Source organism: Pecten maximus, chromosome 5 (assembly GCF_902652985.1).
Source record: "Pecten maximus chromosome 5, xPecMax1.1, whole genome shotgun sequence".
NCBI lineage: Eukaryota > Metazoa > Mollusca > Bivalvia > Pectinida > Pectinidae > Pecten > Pecten maximus.
In genome coordinates this window covers 1,713,521-1,733,396 of record NC_047019.1, presented here as the reverse complement: position 1 = coordinate 1,733,396, position 19,876 = coordinate 1,713,521, and the positions used below count along the sequence as shown (strand labels likewise).

General features: G+C 41.4%; 2 protein-coding genes across 2 annotated transcripts in view; one reads left to right on the top strand and one right to left on the bottom strand.

The window, feature by feature from the left end:
* The window catches only part of LOC117326814 (globin C, coelomic-like), a 68,878-nt gene that overhangs the window by 40,375 nt on the left and 8,627 nt on the right, over nt 1-19,876 (bottom strand). The window lies entirely within an intron of this gene.
* Nucleotides 6,722-7,846, top strand: LOC117326695 (putative uncharacterized protein DDB_G0281733). Its single transcript, XM_033883417.1, has one exon. It carries the CDS (start codon nt 6,722-6,724, stop codon nt 7,844-7,846), a length of 1,125 nt encoding a protein of 374 aa, XP_033739308.1.

Genomic DNA, 19,876 nt, shown 5'->3' with positions numbered 1-19,876 from the left:
ATTTTTCTCTCATTCCCCAACCTAAAATATGCAAAGATAGGCACTATCTGTCGATAGCTTTCTCAGATAGACGCCATTTTTTCTCAATCCAAACTTTTTTTCTACTGCATATAATAAAAAAAGAACAGCGCCAATCGATTTACCATACCCCATATATGCAAACGTCGTTTGCTGTTCTAAAAACGAAGGAAACCATTCATTTCCACAGTCTAACGTTGTTTCAGCAGCCCTGTCATTGCAAGCGAAGCCAAATCACTTGATGTCGGCCAAGCTAGTGTGTCCTTTCGCGTGAAAATATAGTTCCATGTTTTATTAATAAAAACAATAAAAGAACGTGTGTTTTTTTACATAATTTATATCATAAATAAAAAAAATATTATCTGATTACATATCTTAATTCCATGTATTGTTGAAATGTTTAAATCATGTAGATCTACTTTCGGTTCGGCGACCTACTTTTGTATCATTGCGCGCGCGTGGCTATCCTACACCGGAAGCGAGGTAATACACACACAGCAAGCATGGGTGTATTTACCTGGACAGACCAGTATGATGCCGATAGGGATGAGAGAATGACCTGTTAAATATTAGCCTGTTGTTTAACATTGCGTTTATGACGTCATAATCTTTGTGACGTCACAATGTCCCAGTGTAAACCTGTTATACAAGACAAATCCATAATGCAATGTTTAACCTTTTACAAACAACTTCCATATCGTATATAGATTAAGGATTTTTGACTCCGTCAAAATTGTGTGATACCAACCTGACAGAATCTGATATGCTGACCTCGGACTTGGCCTCCGGTTGATACCAGGATGGTAAAACACCATATTGACCTCACCAGAGGTCCATAATTAACTTTTAATACAGGATGTAAATATTTGGTTACCTGGGATGGTGCCTACTGTTACCATATATGGTCATAATTACGTTCCATTGTGCGTTCCCTCATCAATACAAACTAATTACATAGCTGTTAAGTGCGAAACTTCAACAGATGTAATTGTATCTAACAAAGTAGCTATTTATAGAGAAATAATTTCTATCTTCAGCATTCTAACACCGGTAAGCCTGTTTAAGTGCCCTGACTCTACATAAAACTACCTACTAGCCCCCCGTGATACCACAGTACTCATTATACCGGAAACACTAGTGATGGATGGAGCAGTTTTGTATGAGAAAAACAATCGCTTAATTCCCTACAGAATTCCCTACAGAGAAACAAGTTTAGTCAACCCAACTTTTGTGTTATTCTTTGAAGTTATCGATATTTCTTCGAGATTAAATTCCTTCCAAACATGGTAACAGAAGTTCAATGAAAAGCATGCTAGGCCAGTGTCATTAATGACGTCACACCTCGTTTTCTCTTCCGTAGCCCCGGATGTAAAATGATGGAACATATAACAATGAAGTAGGACAGTTAGCTTCTCCCTTCAATGTCGCGGTGGCCGAGTGGTTAAGGTGTCCCGACACTTTAACACTAGCCCTCCACCACTGGGTTGCGAGTTCGAAACCTACGTGAGGCAGTTGCCAGGTACTGATCGTAGGCCGGTGGTTTTTCTCCGGGTACTCCGGCTTTCCTCCACCTCCAAAACCTGGCACGTCCTTAAATGACCCTGGCTGTTAATAGGACGTTAAAAAAAATCAAACAAACAATCAAACAAACCCTTCAATGTCTGTCTCTTTCTTGTATTACACCAGCAGTACCTTTCATTAAACATTTATTCACGGAGAATTGAATGTTGAATCCAACCATACCTATTTTATTGTAAAGTTGTAAAGACAGCATGCCTTAGAGTTAAAGTGACTGACATTCCAGTGTCAGTATAATGGACCAGAGAGATTTCAATGTCCCTGGGACCTGACATTCCAGTGTCAGTATAATGGACCAGAGAGATTTCAATGTCCCTGGGACCTGACATTCTAGTGTCAGTATAATGGACCAGAGAGATTTCAATGTCCCTGGGACCTGACATTCCAGTGTCAGTATAATGGACCAGAGAGATGTCATATCAATGTCCCTGGGACCTGACATTCCAGTGTCAGTATAATGGTCCAGAGAGATGTCATGTCACTGTCCCTGGGACCTGACATTCCAGTGTCAGTATAATGGACCAGAGAGATGTCAATGTCCCTGGGACCTGACATTCCAGTGTCAGTATAATGGACCAGAGAGATTTCAATGTCCCTGGGACCTGACATTCCAGTGTCAGTATAATGGACCAGAGAGATGTCATATCAATGTCCCTGGGACCTGACATTCCAGTGTCAGTATAATGGACCAGAGAGATGTCAATGTCCCTGGGACCTGACATTCCAGTGTCAGTATAATGGACCAGAGAGATGTCAATGTCACTCGGACCTGACATTCCAGTGTCAGTATAATGGACCAGAGAAATGTCATGTCAATGTCACTCGGACCTGACATTCTAGTGTCAGTATAATGGACCAGATAGATGTCATGTCAATGTCCCTGGGACCTGACATTCCAGTGTCAGTATAATGGACCAGAGAAATGTCATGTCAATGTCACTCGGACCTGACATTCCAGTGTCAGTATAATGGACCAGAGAGATTTCAATGTCCCTGGGACCTGACATTCCAGTGTCAGTATAATGGACCAGAGAGATTTCAATGTCCCTGGGACCTGACATTCCAGTGTCAGTATAATGGACCAGAGAGATTTCAATGTCCCTGGGACCTGACATTCCAGTGTCAGTATAATGGTCCAGAGAGATGTCAATGTCCCTGGGACCTGACATTCCAGTGTCAGTATAATGGACCAGAGATATTTCAATGTCCCTGGGACCTGACATTCCAGTGTCAGTATAATGGACCAGAGAGATGTCATGTCAATGTCCCTGGGACCTGACATTCCAGTGTCAGTATAATGGACCAGAGAGATGTCAATGTCCCTGTGACCTGACATTCCAGTGTCAGTATAATGGACCAGAGAGATGTCAATGTCCCTGTGACCTGACATTCTAGTGTCGGTATAATGGACCAGAGAAATGTCATGTCAATGTCCCTCGGACCTGACATTCCAGTGTCAGTATAATGGACCAGAGAGATTTCAATGTCCCTGGGACCTGACATTCCAGTGTCAGTATAATGGACCAGAGAGATTTCAATGTCCCTGGGACCTGACATTCCAGTGTCAGTATAATGGACCAGAGAGATGTCAATGTCCCTGGGACCTGACATTCCAGTGTCAGTATAATGGACCAGAGAGATGTCAATGTCCCTGGGACCTGACATTCCAGTGTCAGTATAATGGACCAGAGAGATGTCATATCAATGTCCCTGTGACCTGACATTCCAGTGTCAGTATAATGGACCAGAGAGATGTCAATGTCCCTGTGACCTGACATTCAAATGTCAGTTTAATGGACCAGAGAGATGTCATGTTGATGTGGCTGGTACCGGACATTAAGTGCTACTATACAGTGACCCTTGATCTGGTCCTGTTGGTATCAATTAATGACGTAATCACGGGGGTAACAACTAACATCATTTTATTACCGACAGGGAATACAACTGAGAAAATGAAGCAAGATGAAGTCGTCAAGACGTGATCAGATCTGACCAGTGCGTGGTATACCTGATTCTTTACATATTTAAGGAGATACGTCATACATAGCTCGCGCCAGCTGAACGAACCTAAAATAGAACACATCAAAAATAAAATCGAACCTGGGGAATTCTCAATAATGACATATACTTATAGTATTGATATTGGTTCGATTGATTTTACATTATACTTGTTTAGATCTTTATTCCTGGTCTTTATTTATTGATCAGTTTATGAATTACTGCAGAGTATCGATCAAAATTCTATTTAAAAATATTGATTTTTCCAAGGAAAAGAAAAAGGCAAGGACAGAGTGTCGACATGGTGTTGTGTAATTATCGAGTATGTCCTCAAGGTGTGTCTATATGAAAAGCCGCACAGGGATTATGATTGCCTTGTTCAAGTATTGACCAATCAGATTGTCCATAAGAATATAGACCATATATACTAAGATTTCGCCTGACGTCCAGAAAACATTCCCAAGTACTGTAAAATATTCGGGGTTATTCAACAGAACGTAGTGATGATATCGTTATCTTAGAAATGCTTATATTTTTTTAACAGTTGATGAAGATAATGGGAATTTGGTCAGGTCGACATCATGACCTCATTGGAGCCTATTTCCTTGTTCGATATGGAGACAGACGTGTCCGGTGATTGTTGTCTAGTGGCTCCGTTTTCAATACCCTTGTTCTCTTTTTGAGAACGTGACTTGACCCAGATTTGAATTAGAGATTTGACAACTCGTTTTTCATCCTGATATATTTATTTTATGGGGGTACAGTTACTTACACACTTTATTTACACTGTTTTCACGTGTTATTTCGGCTGGTTTGTACTATTTAACTGTTTTCACCGTGTTGATTATCATATCTGGTCGTGACTCTGCTTAATTGTACAGACACAAAATAATAATTCAGATATGTAATCCATTTTAAAACTGGATTTTTGTCTCTGATCACGAATACGGAATGGTTTCCTCTTGACTGAGTCTGAGTGGTGATGTATTATATAAAATTTTCACGTAGAATATGAGAGGAAATCACTGGTGAAGCTACACAACAGTTTAACAGACGGAAATTAACAGACTATAAACTATGCTGAAGACCCATGTTCTCCGGCTTAAGAATCCGTATCACGTCAGCAGGTTTGTATTTTACTGTACCATCTCTCACTTCCGGTATTTCGATATCCATTTCATTCACGTCGTTTGTCCATTATCCAGAGATGTGAGTGTGAAACCAATATAAATAACAGCAGGCGAGAACACCAACTGTAGTAATGGGTAAATGAGTTGATTAATCCAGTATAGAACTTTTAGTATATTAAACCAGGCCAATGACTCACAAATATATGAATAGTAATAAGTCGAACTGTACATTGTAAGATTCTCACTCAACCATTCACAAATGAACACTAAAATTGTCCAGTCTTGTTGTAATGTGCCATTGAATCCGTGTTCTTAGACAGTATGTTTACTGTACTTTATCACATCATACAATATTATAGCAATGTAAGTCAACCACATTTCGGCTCCCTCGCGTTAGTATAATTAGAGGAAGTGGCGTTTGATGACATTAATAAACGTTAAGACCACATGTGGACATCTTTTCGTAACAACGGTGCCTGAAAGGTCAAATCGGGGTATATTTTTGCATTCGGCGCCTAAGAGAACAAACAAAACCCACAGAATCCTGATCAACATGGGAACATAAGGATACAGACAGCCAATGTTCTATGTGTTGGTTAAATTATGATTACAAATGGTTTGTTCCTCGGGCGTCTGTACGTTAATTAGTCGATCACAGTTGATCTGTAGCCAAGTCGATATTCCATAACCTCTGATGACTTTTTTACCCTTTGTATCCTTTTATAAACTAAAGGTATTTATCGTGAGTACTGAATTTAACGCTTTATTAAGCAGAAACTACAAACATATTTTCATACGGGTTTCCTCATTAAAGAGCAAAACGTCATAATTATCAACTCAAAATTGATCAGCAAAAAAATCAATTGTTTTTAATCACATGGAGACCATAAAAAAACTATCAAGGATGATGCTACGACCTGGTCGATCTTATTAAAATAAGATGTTCATTATCCACTCCGTAAACTGTGGGATGTTGTCAGATGTTCATACGGAGTTTACGGAGTGGACAATGAAAATCTGATCGTAATTATATTGCAAACTGGTGTTCCCGGGGGGGTTCTGCTTTCTGCTTCATGGACATCACCGGTCCTTTTAAGGCACATCCTTACAACACAGAATACCGACGACATCATCACGAACCAATGATTCAAACTCAGGATCTCTAAAACGAGGACAAAATATAAAAAATTATATCTATTTATATGGGGACTCATGAAGACGTACAGGCTGAACACCACACAGGTAAGACCATGTGGTCCAGGGGTATATTCTGTTTCATCATCCGTCATACAAATCAAATCTAGATTCGGGGTAGAGACAACTGACCAAATCGACTGTCATGGTCAAGCCTATCGAACACGTGGAATTTCATACTGGACTAGAATCCTATTATTTAAAAGAATATTTTCACAAAAAGCATAATGTAATTGTTAATTTTCAGCATTCATCAGGGAGATCATGATATTCGGTAAGGGCCCCAGAATACTGTAACTCCGCCAGGTTAATATATGTTATGGAAGCAGGACTGTTACTATCCGTAAATGTGAACTTTATATACAAGTTGAAATACATTAACAAATCATTAATATCATTTGTAAACTATACCGGTTGGTTAACACATTAGTTTGGAATGATTGACATCAGGATATTCAAACTTTACATATCATTTTCAATCTTGACTTTCCATGATTCTATCACATAGTTTTTATATATACGAACATTAAACACAGTTTAAAATGTTCATTTTAAATAGTAAAGATATATTTCAAATTCCGTAAAGTGATTAAATGATAATTTCTATGTGCGATTGTCTAGTAGTAAATGTTATAACGTTCTCGTAGCATCATCAATGTCCTTCTACAAAAACGTAGACAACACACTTATCACCATGGTTCCCATCAAAAGCGAGAAAACACCTCACTGAAATCAGAGACAATCGAAATACAATGAAGGGTCGGAGTCATTGTAGTTCTGGTAAAACAAAGCAGCTTTTGAAAATGTCGAGGTCAAAAGGAAGTCTGACAGACAAAAATAAATACCAACAACGTCGAGAACACAAGGAATACTCTCACTATCGAGAACACAAGGACAATTCTCACTATCGAGAACACAAGGACAATTCTAACTATCGAGAACACAAGAAATATTCTCACTATCGAGAACACAAGAAATATTCTCACTATCGAGAACACAAGGGGTACTCTCACTATCGAGAACACAAGGACAATTCTCACTATCGAGAACACAAGAAATATTCTCACTATCGAGAACACAAGAAATATTCTCACTATCGAGAACACAAGGGGTTCTCTCACTATCGAGAACACAAGGACAATTCTAACTATCGAGAACACAAGAAATATTCTCACTATCGAGAACACAAGAAATATTCTCACTATCGAGAACACAAGAAATATTCTCACTATCGAGAACACAAGAAATATTCTCACTATCGAGAACACAAGGGGTACTCTCACTATCGAGAACACAAGGACACTTCTTACTATCGAGAACACAAGGAAGACTCTTACTATCGAGAACACAAGGACAATTCTTGCTATCGAGAACACAAGGGGTACTCTCACTATCGAGAACACAAGGAATACTCTCACTATCGAGATCACAAGGAATACTCTCACTATCGAGAACACAAGGACACTTCTTACTATCGAGAACACAAGGAAGACTCTTACTATCGAGAACACAAGGACAATTCTTGCTATCGAGAACACAAGGGGTACTCTCACTATCGAGAACACAAGGGGTACTCTCACTATCGAGAACACAAGGACAATTCTAACTATCGAGAACACAAGAAATATTCTCACTATCGAGAACACAAGGAATACTCTCACTATCGAGAACACAAGGACACTTCTTACTATCGAGAACACAAGGAAGACTCTTACTATCGAGAACACAAGGACAATTCTTGCTATCGAGAACACAAGGGGTACTCTCACTATCGAGAACACAGGGAATCCTCCCTCTATCGAGATCACAAGGAATACTCTCTCTATCGAGAGCGCAAAACAATTATAACATCTCCTCTTGCCGAGAGACACAACAAAAACTATGACAGTCCTTTGCCGTGTAAATATAACCTATTCTACTGGTGTTAATGGAACATTTGTTTGTTTTCTAATTAGGAACTTAACAGTTTCCAATATTTATGCATATTGATATTTTTTAGAACTTACCCGTCGTTGATAATAAAAATAGCGAGTGACGTAACAAGAAATTTTAAATAATTGATTTCGTGTTAGAATGCTTTAAATTGTAAGGCGGTACGTGTTGTGTTGGGACGTTTTCATTCGTACCGATACAATATTCATACCGTGTACTAAAGTTGGCCATTATGTTATAACGCAGGTTAATGGAGACCAGGGAAAGTAGGAAATATTAACGTCTAGTGGTTCCTTTGTCACCTCTCTAGTAACGTCTAGTGGTTCCTTTGTCACCACCCTAGTAACACCTAGTGGTTCCTTTGTCGCCTCCCTAGTAACACCTAGTGGTTCCTTTGTCACCTCCCTATTAACACCTAGTGGTTCCTTTGTCACCTCCCTAGTAACACCTAGTGGTTCCTTTGTCACCTCCCCCCTAGTAACACCTAGTGGTTCCTTTGTCACCTCCCTAGTAACACCTAGCGGTTCCTTTGTCGCCTCCCTAGTAACACCTAGTGGTTCCTTTGTCACCTCCCTAGTAACACCTAGTGGTTCCTTTGTCACCTCCCTAGTAACACCTAGTGGTTCCTTTGTCACCTCCCTAGTAACACCTAGTGGTTCCTTTGTCACCTCCCTAGTAACACCTAGTGGTTCCTTTGTCACCTACCTAATAATACCTAGTGGTTCCTTTGTCACCTGCCTAGTAACACCTAGTGGTTCCTTTGTCACCTCCCTAGTAACACCTAGTGGTTCCTTTGTCGCCTCCCTAGTAACACCTAGTGGTTCCTTTGTCACCTCCCTAGTAACACCTAGTGGTTCCTTTGTCGCCTCTCTAGTATCACCTAGTGGTTCCTTTGTCACCTCCCTAGTAACACCTAGTGGTTCCTTTGTCACCCCCCTAGTAACACCTAGTGGTTCCTTTGTCACCTCTCTAGTATCACCTAGTGGTTCCTTTGTCACATCCCTAGTAACACCTAGTGGTTCCTTTGTCACCTCCCTAGTAACACCTAGTGGTTCCTTTGTCACCTCCCTAGTAACACCTATTGGTTCCTTTGTCGCCTCCCTAGTAACACCTAGTGGTTCCTTTGTCACCTCCCTAGTAACACCTATTGGTTCCTTTGTCGCCTCCCTAGTAACACCTAGTGGTTCCTTTGTCACCTGCCTAGTAACACCTAGTGGTTCCTTTGTCACCTCCCTAGTAACACCTAGTGGTTCCTTTGTCACCTCTCTAGTAACACCTAGTGGTTCCTTTGTCACCTCTCTAGTAACACCTATTGGTTCCTTTGTCACCTCCCTACTAAACACCTAGTGGTTCCTTTGTCACCTCCCTAGTAACACCTAGTGGTTCCTTTGTCACCTCCCTAGTAACACCTAGTGGTTCCTTTGTCACCTCCCTAGTAACACCTAGTGGTTCCTTTGTCACCTCCCTAGTAACACCTAGTGGTTCCTTTGTCACCTCCCTAGTAACACCTAGTGGTTCCTTTGTCACCTGCCTAGTAACACATAGTGGTTCCTTTGTCACATCCCTAGTAACACCTAGTGGTTCCTTTGTCACCTCCCTAGTAACACCTAGTGGTTCCTTTGTCACCTGCCTAGTAACACCTAGTGGTTCCTTTGTCACATCCCTAGTAACACCTAGTGGTTCCTTTGTCACCTCCCTAGTAACACCTAGTGGTTCCTTTGTCACCTGCCTAGTAACACCTAGTGGTTCCTTTGTCACATCCCTAGTAACACCTAGTGGTTCCTTTGTCACCTCCCTAGTAACACCTAGTGGTTCCTTTGTCACCTCCCTAGTAACACCTATTGGTTCCTTTGTCGCCTCCCTAGTAACACCTAGTGGTTCCTTTGTCACCTCCCTAGTAACACCTAGTGGTTCCTTTGTCGCCTCCCTAGTAACACCTAGTGGTTCCTTTGTCACCTCCCTAGTAACACCTAGTGGTTCCTTTGTCACCTCCCCCCTAGTAACACCTAGTGGTTCCTTTGTCACCTGCCTAGTAACACCTAGTGGTTCCTTTGTCACCTCCCTAGTAACACCTAGTGGTTCCTTTGTCGCCTCCCTAGTAACACCTAGTGGTTCCTTTGTCACATCCCTAGTAACACCTGGTGGTTCCTTTGTCACCTCCCCCCTAGTAACACCTAGTGGTTCCTTTGTCACCTCCCCCCTAGTAACACCTAGTGGTTCCTTTGTCGCCTCCCTAGTAACACCCAGTGGTTCCTTTGTTGCCTCCCTAGTAACACCTAGTGGTTCAATTGTCACCCACGTAGTAACACCTAGTGGTTCCTTTGTCGCCTCCCTAGTAACACCTAGTGGTTCCTTTGTCGCCTCCCTAGTAACGCCTAGTGGTTCCTTTGTCACCTCCCTAGTAACACCTAGTGGTTCCTTTGTCACCTCCCTAGTAACACCTAGTGGTTTCTTTGTCACTTTAATAGTGATATCCAGTGATTCCTTTAATTTGTCACCTCCCTAGTAACACCTAGTGGTTCCTTTGTCACTTTAATAGTGATACCCAGTGATTCCTTTAATTTGTCACCTCCCTAGTAACACCCAGTGGTTCCTTTGTTGCCTCCCTAGTAACACCTAGTGGTTCAATTGTCACCCACGTAGTAACACCTAGTGGTTCCTTTGTCGCCTCCCTAGTAACACCTAGTGGTTCCTTTGTCACCTGCCTAGTAACACCTAGTGGTTCCTTTGTCACCTCCCCCCTAGTAACACCTAGTGGTTCCTTTGTCACCTCCCCCCTAGTAACACCTAGTGGTTCCTTTGTCACCTCCCCCCTAGTAACACCTAGTGGTTCCTTTGTCACCTCCTCCCTAGTAACACCTAGTGGTTCCTTTGTCACCCCCCTAGTAACACCTAGTGGTTCCTTTGTCACCTCTCTAGTATCACCTAGTGGTTCCTTTGTCACATCCCTAGTAACACCTAGTGGTTCCTTTGTCACCTCCCTAGTAACACCTAGTGGTTCCTTTGTCACCTCCCTAGTAACACCTATTGGTTCCTTTGTCGCCTCCCTAGTAACACCTAGTGGTTCCTTTGTCACCTCCCTAGTAACACCTATTGGTTCCTTTGTCGCCTCCCTAGTAACACCTAGTGGTTCCTTTGTCACCTGCCTAGTAACACCTAGTGGTTCCTTTGTCACCTCCCTAGTAACACCTAGTGGTTCCTTTGTCACCTCTCTAGTAACACCTAGTGGTTCCTTTGTCACCTCTCTAGTAACACCTATTGGTTCCTTTGTCACCTCCCTACTAAACACCTAGTGGTTCCTTTGTCACCTCCCTAGTAACACCTAGTGGTTCCTTTGTCACCTCCCTAGTAACACCTAGTGGTTCCTTTGTCACCTCCCTAGTAACACCTAGTGGTTCCTTTGTCACATCCCTAGTAACACCTAGTGGTTCCTTTGTCACCTCCCTAGTAACACCTAGTGGTTCCTTTGTCACCTGCCTAGTAACACATAGTGGTTCCTTTGTCACATCCCTAGTAACACCTAGTGGTTCCTTTGTCACCTCCCTAGTAACACCTAGTGGTTCCTTTGTCACCTGCCTAGTAACACCTAGTGGTTCCTTTGTCACATCCCTAGTAACACCTAGTGGTTCCTTTGTCACCTCCCTAGTAACACCTAGTGGTTCCTTTGTCACCTGCCTAGTAACACCTAGTGGTTCCTTTGTCACATCCCTAGTAACACCTAGTGGTTCCTTTGTCACCTCCCTAGTAACACCTAGTGGTTCCTTTGTCACCTCCCTAGTAACACCTATTGGTTCCTTTGTCACCTCCCTAGTAACACCTAGTGGTTCCTTTGTCACCTCCCTAGTAACACCTAGTGGTTCCTTTGTCGCCTCCCTAGTAACACCTAGTGGTTCCTTTGTCACCTCTCTAGTAACACCTAGTGGTTCCTTTGTCACCTCCCCCCTAGTAACACCTAGTGGTTCCTTTGTCACCTGCCTAGTAACACCTAGTGGTTCCTTTGTCACCTCCCTAGTAACACCTAGTGGTTCCTTTGTCGCCTCCCTAGTAACACCTAGTGGTTCCTTTGTCACATCCCTAGTAACACCTGGTGGTTCCTTTGTCACCTCCCCCCTAGTAACACCTAGTGGTTCCTTTGTCACCTCCCCCCTAGTAACACCTAGTGGTTCCTTTGTCGCCTCCCTAGTAACACCCAGTGGTTCCTTTGTTGCCTCCCTAGTAACACCTAGTGGTTCAATTGTCACCCACGTAGTAACACCTAGTGGTTCCTTTGTCGCCTCCCTAGTAACACCTAGTGGTTCCTTTGTCGCCTCCCTAGTAACGCCTAGTGGTTCCTTTGTCACCTCCCTAGTAACACCTAGTGGTTCCTTTGTCACCTCCCTAGTAACACCTAGTGGTTTCTTTGTCACTTTAATAGTGATATCCAGTGATTCCTTTAATTTGTCACCTCCCTAGTAACACCTAGTGGTTCCTTTGTCACTTTAATAGTGATACCCAGTGATTCCTTTAATTTGTCACCTCCCTAGTAACACCCAGTGGTTCCTTTGTTGCCTCCCTAGTAACACCTAGTGGTTCAATTGTCACCCACGTAGTAACACCTAGTGGTTCCTTTGTCGCCTCCCTAGTAACACCTAGTGGTTCCTTTGTCACCTGCCTAGTAACACCTAGTGGTTCCTTTGTCACCTCCCCCCTAGTAACACCTAGTGGTTCCTTTGTCACCTCCCCCCTAGTAACACCTAGTGGTTCCTTTGTCACCTCCCCCCTAGTAACACCTAGTGGTTCCTTTGTCACCTCCCCCCTAGTAACACCTAGTGGTTCCTTTGTCACCTCCCCCCTAGTAACACCTAGTGGTTCCTTTGTCACATCCCTAGTAACACCTAGTGGTTCCTTTGTCACCTCCCTAGTAACACCTAGTGGTTCCTTTGTCACCTCCCTAGTAACACCTAGTGGTTCCTTTGTCACCTCTCTAGTAACACCTAGTGGTTCCTTTGTCACCTCCCTAGTAACACCTAGTGGTTCCTTTGTCGCCTCCCTAGTAACACCTAGTGGTTCCTTTGTCACCTCCCTAGTAACACCTAGTGGTTCCTTTGTCGCCTCCCCCCTAGTAACACCTAGTGGTTCCTTTGTCACCTCCCCCCTAGTAACACCTAGTGGTTCCTTTGTCACCTCCCTAGTAACACCTAGTGGTTCCTTTGTCGCCTCCCTAGTAACACCTAGTGGTTCCTTTGTCACCTCCCTAGTAACACCTAGTGGTTCCTTTGTTACCTCCCTAGTAACACCTAGTGGTTCCTTTGTCACCTCCCTAATAACACCTAGTGGTTCCTTTGTCACCTCCCTAGTAACACCTAGTGGTTCCTTTGTCACCTCCCTAGTAACACCTAGTGGTTCCTTTGTAGCCTCCCTAGTAACACCTAGTGGTTCCTTTGTCACCTCCCTAGTAACACCTAGTGGTTCCTTTGTCACCTCCCTAGTAACACCTAGTGGTTCCTTTGTCACCTCTCTAGTAACACCTATTGGTTCCTTTGTCGCCTCCCTAGTAACGTCTAGTTGTTCCTTTGTCACCTCCCTAGTAACACCTAGTGGTTCCTTTGTCACCTCCCTAGTAACACCTAGTGGTTCCTTTGTCACCTCCCTAGTAACACCTAGTGGTTCCTTTGTCGCCTCCCTAGTAACACCTAGTGGTTCCTTTGTCACCTCCCTAGTAACACCTAGTGGTTCCTTTGTCACCTCCCTAGTAAAACCTAGTGGTTCCTTTGTCACCTCCCTAGTAACACCTAGTGGTTCCTTTGTCGCCTCCCTAGTAACACCTAGTGGTTCCTTTGTCACCTCTCTAGTAACACCTATTGGTTCCTTTGTCGCCTCCCTAGTAACGTCTAGTTGTTCCTTTGTCACATCCCTAGTAACACCTAGTGGTTCCTTTGTCACCTCCCTAGTAACACCTAGTGGTTCCTTTGTCACCTCCCTAGTAACACCTAGTGGTTCCTTTGTCACCTGCCTAGTAACACCTAGTGGTTCCTTTGTCACCTCCCTAGTAACACCTAGTGGTTCCTTTGTCACCTCCCTAGTAACACCTAGTGGTTCCTTTGTCGCCTCCCTAGTAACACCTAGTGGTTCCTTTGTCACCTCCCTAGTAACACCTAGTGGTTCCTTTGTCACCTCCCTAGTAAAACCTAGTGGTTCCTTTGTCACCTCCCTAGTAACACCTAGTGGTTCCTTTGTCGCCTCCCTAGTAACACCTAGTGGTTCCTTTGTCACCTCTCTAGTAACACCTAGTGGTTTCTTTGTCACTTTAATAGTGATACCCAGTGGTTCCTTTGATTTGTCACCTTCCTAGTAACACCTAGTGGTTCCTTTGTCACTTTAATAGTGATTCCCAGTGATTCCTTTGATTTGTCACCTCCCTGGTGACGCTAAGTGGTTCATTTGTCGATTGATGTAGGATCTAGGGACGCAAATCAGACACCGAAATAAAGTGCCTCTCAGGGAAACACAGCTATAAACCATGATATATAAATAGATTGAAAATTGAAGAAGGAATTTCCCGCGCAAAAATTAAATACCGAAATAAACAAAGGGCAATGACTTTTGCAAAAATAGTCTGATCAAAATTATCTTCAGAGAAACACACAAAAATATCATGATATATCATAATTATAATATATACCAATGTAACAAAAAGATGAGGCAATACATCTCCGGACAAACGTCATTTTACGCCGGTCGGCCGGTCGAACGGTCAAGGTTGACTATTGTTTCGTCTGTCGACTTGTGGGATGTATTGTTTGTCCATCGACTTGTAGGGGTGTATTGTTTGTCCGTCGACTTGTGGGGTGTATTGTTTGTCCGTCGACTTGTGGGGTGTATTGTTTGTCCGTCGGCTTGTGGGGTGTAATGTTTGTCCGTCGACTTGTCGGGGTGTATTGTTTGTCCGTCGACTTGTAGGGTGCGAATTTCAAAATTTGTTTTCATTTCCGTTCAGTCCGGTCCATTGCTAAAAAAAGTATATGCGCAATGAATTTAATGCTGGAATAGGGTAAACAATCAAATCCCTCTCCTATAGGAGACGAACATATTTTGACGAAATGAATCAGTGAATACACTCCAATGTTGAATGTATGCACGGACGACGCCAAACCATAAAACTAACGATGTATAAAAACAATCAATATTATATTCGGGTTTTTATGCTGGAATAAACTCCCAATTCCCTCAATGACTAACGTGTCAATGTATTTAATGACTGTCCAGTATTTCCGAAACTTACGAATATTGATTAAAAATTGGTGACTATTAAAATAATGAATTGTAAACAAAACACTCTGTCAGGTAAGGACGGGAAACTGTATAGAACCATCACTTACCGCTGCTACACGAATGCGCATGCTCCTGGATCGATATAAATCTGACATCTGGCTTGTGATGGATATCTTTGGATATACACTATAGTCGATACCGTAATGGGTTTATACGCCCGCATTATAGTCCGCCAAATCTCGTCACGACGGCCAGATGATTAGTCTTGATTTTGTCCTTAAATCAGGATGAATCGCTATCCGTTAATTGAAATAAACTGATGTAGAATTTCTGTCATAGCGGTAACACTGTGCACAACAGTGTAGACTGTAGGTGATTGTTACAATATCGGTTCTGTACCTCCCGAATTATTACAAAAAAAAAATGTCTACCTGTATGTATAGGTGACAATAAAATATCATGTCTACCTGTCTGTATGTATATATGTCTACCTGTCTGTATAGGTGTCTACCTGTATGTATGTATAGGTGTCTACCTGTCTGTATGTATAGGTGTCTACCTGTCTGTATGTATAGATGTCTACCTGTCTGTATGTATAGGTGTCTACCTGTCTGTATGTATAGGTGTCTACCTGTCTGTATGTATAGATGTCTACCTGTCTGTATGTATAGATGTCTGTCTGTATGTATAGATGTCTACCTGTCTGTATGTATAGGTGTCTACCTGTCTGTATGTATAGATGTCTACCTGTCTGTATGTATAGGTGTCTACCTGTCTGTATGTATAGATGTCTACCTGTATGTATAGATGTCTACCTGTCTGTATGTATAGATGTCTACCTGTATGTATAGATGTCTACCTGTATGTATAGATGTCTACCTGTCTGTATAGATGTCTACCTGTCTGTATAGGTGTCTACCTGTATGTATAGGTGTCTACCTGTCTGTATGTATAGGTGTCTACCTGTATGTATGTAAAATGTCTACCTGTCTGTATGTATAGATGTCTGTCTGTATGTATAGATGTCTACCTGTCTGTATGTATAGGTGTCTACTTGTCTGTATGTATAGATGTCTACCTGTCTGTATGTATAGATATCTACCTGTATGTATAGGTGTCTACCTGTATGTATAGATGTCTACCTGTATGTATAGATGTCTACCTGTATGTATAGGTATCTACCTGTATGTATAGATGTCTACCTGTATGTATGTATAGATGTCTACCTGTCTGTATAGGTGTCTACCTGTATGTATGTATAGATGTCTACCTGTATGTATAGATGTCTACCTGTGTGTATAGATGTCTACCTGTCTGTATGTATAGATGTCTACCTGTCTGTATGTATAGGTGTCTACCTGTCTGTATGTATAGATGTCTACCTGTCTGTATGTATAGATGTCTACCTGTCTGTATGTATAGATGTCTACCTGTCTGTCTGTATAGATGTCTACCTGTCTGTATGTATAGATGTCTACCTGTCTGTATGTATAGGTGTCTACCTGTCTGTATGTATAGGTGTCTACCTGTCTGTATGTATAGATGTCTACCTGTCTGTATAGATGTCTACCTGTCTGTATCTATAGATGTCTACCTGTCTGTATCTATAGGTGTCTACCTGTATGTATAGATGTCTACCTGTATGTATAGATGTCTACCTGTCTGTATGTATAGATGTCTACCTGTCTGTATGTATAGATGTCTACCTGTCTGTATGTATAGATGTCTACCTGTATGTATAGATGTCTACCTGTCTGTATCTATAGATGTCTACCTGTCTGTATCTATAGGTGTCTACCTGTCTGTATGTATAGATATCTACCTGTATGTATAGGTGTCTACCTGTATTTATAGGTGTCTACCTGTATGTATAGATGTCTACCTGTCTGTATCTATAGGTGTCTACCTGTATGTATGTATAGATGTCTACCTGTATGTATAGATGTCTACCTGTATGTATGTATAGATGTCTACCTGTCTGTATGTATAGATGTCTACCTGTCTGTATGTATAGATGTCTACCTGTATGTATGTATAGGTGTCTACCTGTCTGTATGTATAGATGTCTACCTGTCTGTATGTATAGATGTCTACCTGTATGTATAGATGTCTACCTGTCTGTATGTATAGATGTCTACCTGTCTGTATGTATAGATGTCTGTATGTATAGATGTCTACCTGTCTGTTTGTATAGGTGTCTACCTGTCTGTATGTATAGATGTCTACCTGTATGTATAGATGTCTACCTGTCTGTATGTATAGGTGTCTACCTGTCTGTATAGATGTCTACCTGTCTGTATGTATAGGTGTCTACCTGTATGTATAGATGTCTACCTGTCTGTATGTATAGATGTCTACCTGTCTGTATGTATAGATGTCTATCTGTATGTATAGATGTCTACCTGTATGTATAGATGTCTACCTGTATGTATAGATGTCTACCTGTATGTATAGATGTCTACCTGTATGTATAGATGTCTACCTGTATGTATGTATAGGTGTCTACCTGTCTGTATGTATAGGTGTCTACCTGTCTGTATGTATAGATGTCTACATGTCTGTATGTATAGATGTCTACCCCTATGTATGTATAGATGTCTACCTGTCTGTATGTATAGATGTCTACCTGTATGTATAGATGTCTACCTGTATGTATAGATGTCTACCTGTCTGTATGTATAGATGTCTACCTGTATGTATAGATGTCTACCTGTATGTATGTATAGGTGTCTACCTGTATGTATAGATGTCTACCTGTATGTATAGATGTCTACCTGTCTGTATGTATAGATGTCTACCTGTATGTATAGATGTCTACCTGTATGTATAGGTGTCTACCTGTCTGTATGTATAGGTGTCTACCTGTATGTATAGATGTCTACCTGTCTGTATGTATAGGTGTCTACCTGTCTGTATGTATAGATGTCTACCTGTCTGTATCTATAGATGTATACCTGTATGTATGTATAGATGTCTACCTGTATGTATAGATGTCTACCTGTCTGTATGTATAGATGTCTACCTGTATGTATAGATGTCTACCTGTCTGTATAGATGTCTACCTGTCTGTATGTATAGATGTCTACCTGTATGTATAGATGTCTACCTGTCTGTATGTATAGATGTCTACCTGTATGTATAGATGTCTACCTGTCTGTATCTATAGATGTCTACCTGTCTGTATCTATAGGTGTCTACCTGTATGTATAGATGTCTACCTGTCTGTATAGATGTCTACCTGTCTGTATAGATGTCTACCTGTCTGTATCTATAGATGTCTACCTGTATGTATAGATGTCTACCTGTATGTATAGGTGTCTACCTGTCTGTATGTATAGATGTCTACCTATCTGTATGTATAGGTGTATACCTGTCTGTATAGATATCTACCTGTATGTATGTATAGATGTCTACCTGTCTGTAAGTATAGAGGTCTACCTGTCTGTATGTATAGATGTCTACCTGTCTGTATGTATAGATGTCTACCTGTCTGTTTGTATAGGTGTCTACCTGTCTGTATGTATAGATGTCTACCTGTATGTATAGATGTCTACCTGTCTGTATGTATAGATGTCTGTCTGTATGTATAGATGTCTACCTGTCTGTATGTATAGGTGTCTACCTGTATGTATGTATAGATGTCTACCTGTCTGTTTGTATAGGTGTCTACCTGTCTGTATGTATAGATGTCTACCTGTATGTATAGGTGTCTACCTGTCTGTATGTATAGGTGTCTACCTGTCTGTATGTATAGATGTCTACCTGTATGTATAGATGTCTACCTGTCTGTATGTATAGGTGTCTACCTGTCTGTATAGATGTCTACCTGTCTGTATGTATAGGTGTCCACCTGTATGTATAGATGTCTACCTGTCTGTATGTATAGATGTCTACCTGTCTGTATGTATAGATGTCTATCTGTATGTATAGATGTCTACCTGTATGTATAGATGTCTACCTGTATGTATAGATGTCTACCTGTATGTATAGATGTCTACCTGTATGTATGTATAGAGGTCTACCTGTCTGTATGTATAGGTGTCTACCTGTCTGTATGTATAGATGTCTACATGTCTGTATGTATAGATGTCTACCTGTATGTATGTATAGATGTCTACCTGTCTGTATGTATAGATATCTACCTGTATGTATAGATGTCTACCTGTCTGTATGTATAGATGTCTACCTGTATGTATAGATGTCTACCTGTATGTATGTATAGGTGTCTACCTGTATGTATAGATGTCTACCTGTATGTATAGATGTCTACCTGTCTGTATGTATAGATGTCTACCTGTCTGTATCTATAGATGTCTACCTGTATGTATGTATAGATGTCTACCTGTATGTATAGGTGTCTACCTGTATGTATAGATGTCTACCTGTATGTATCTATAGATGTCTACCTGTCTGTATGTATAGATGTCTACCTGTCTGTATAGATGTCTACCTGTCTGTATAGGTGTCTACCTGTATGTATAGATGTCTACCTGTATGTATGTATAGGTGTCTACCTGTATGTATAGATGTCTACCTGTATGTATAGGTGTCTACCTGTCTGTATCTATAGATGTCTACCTGTCTGTATGTATAGATGTCTACCTGTCTGTATAGATGTCTACATGTCTGTATAGGTGTCTACCTGTATGTATAGATGTCTACCTGTCTGTATGTATAGATGTCTACCTGTCTGTATGTATAGATGTCTACCTGTCTGTATCTATAGATGTCTACCTGTATGTATAGATGTCTACCTGTCTGTATGTATAGATGTC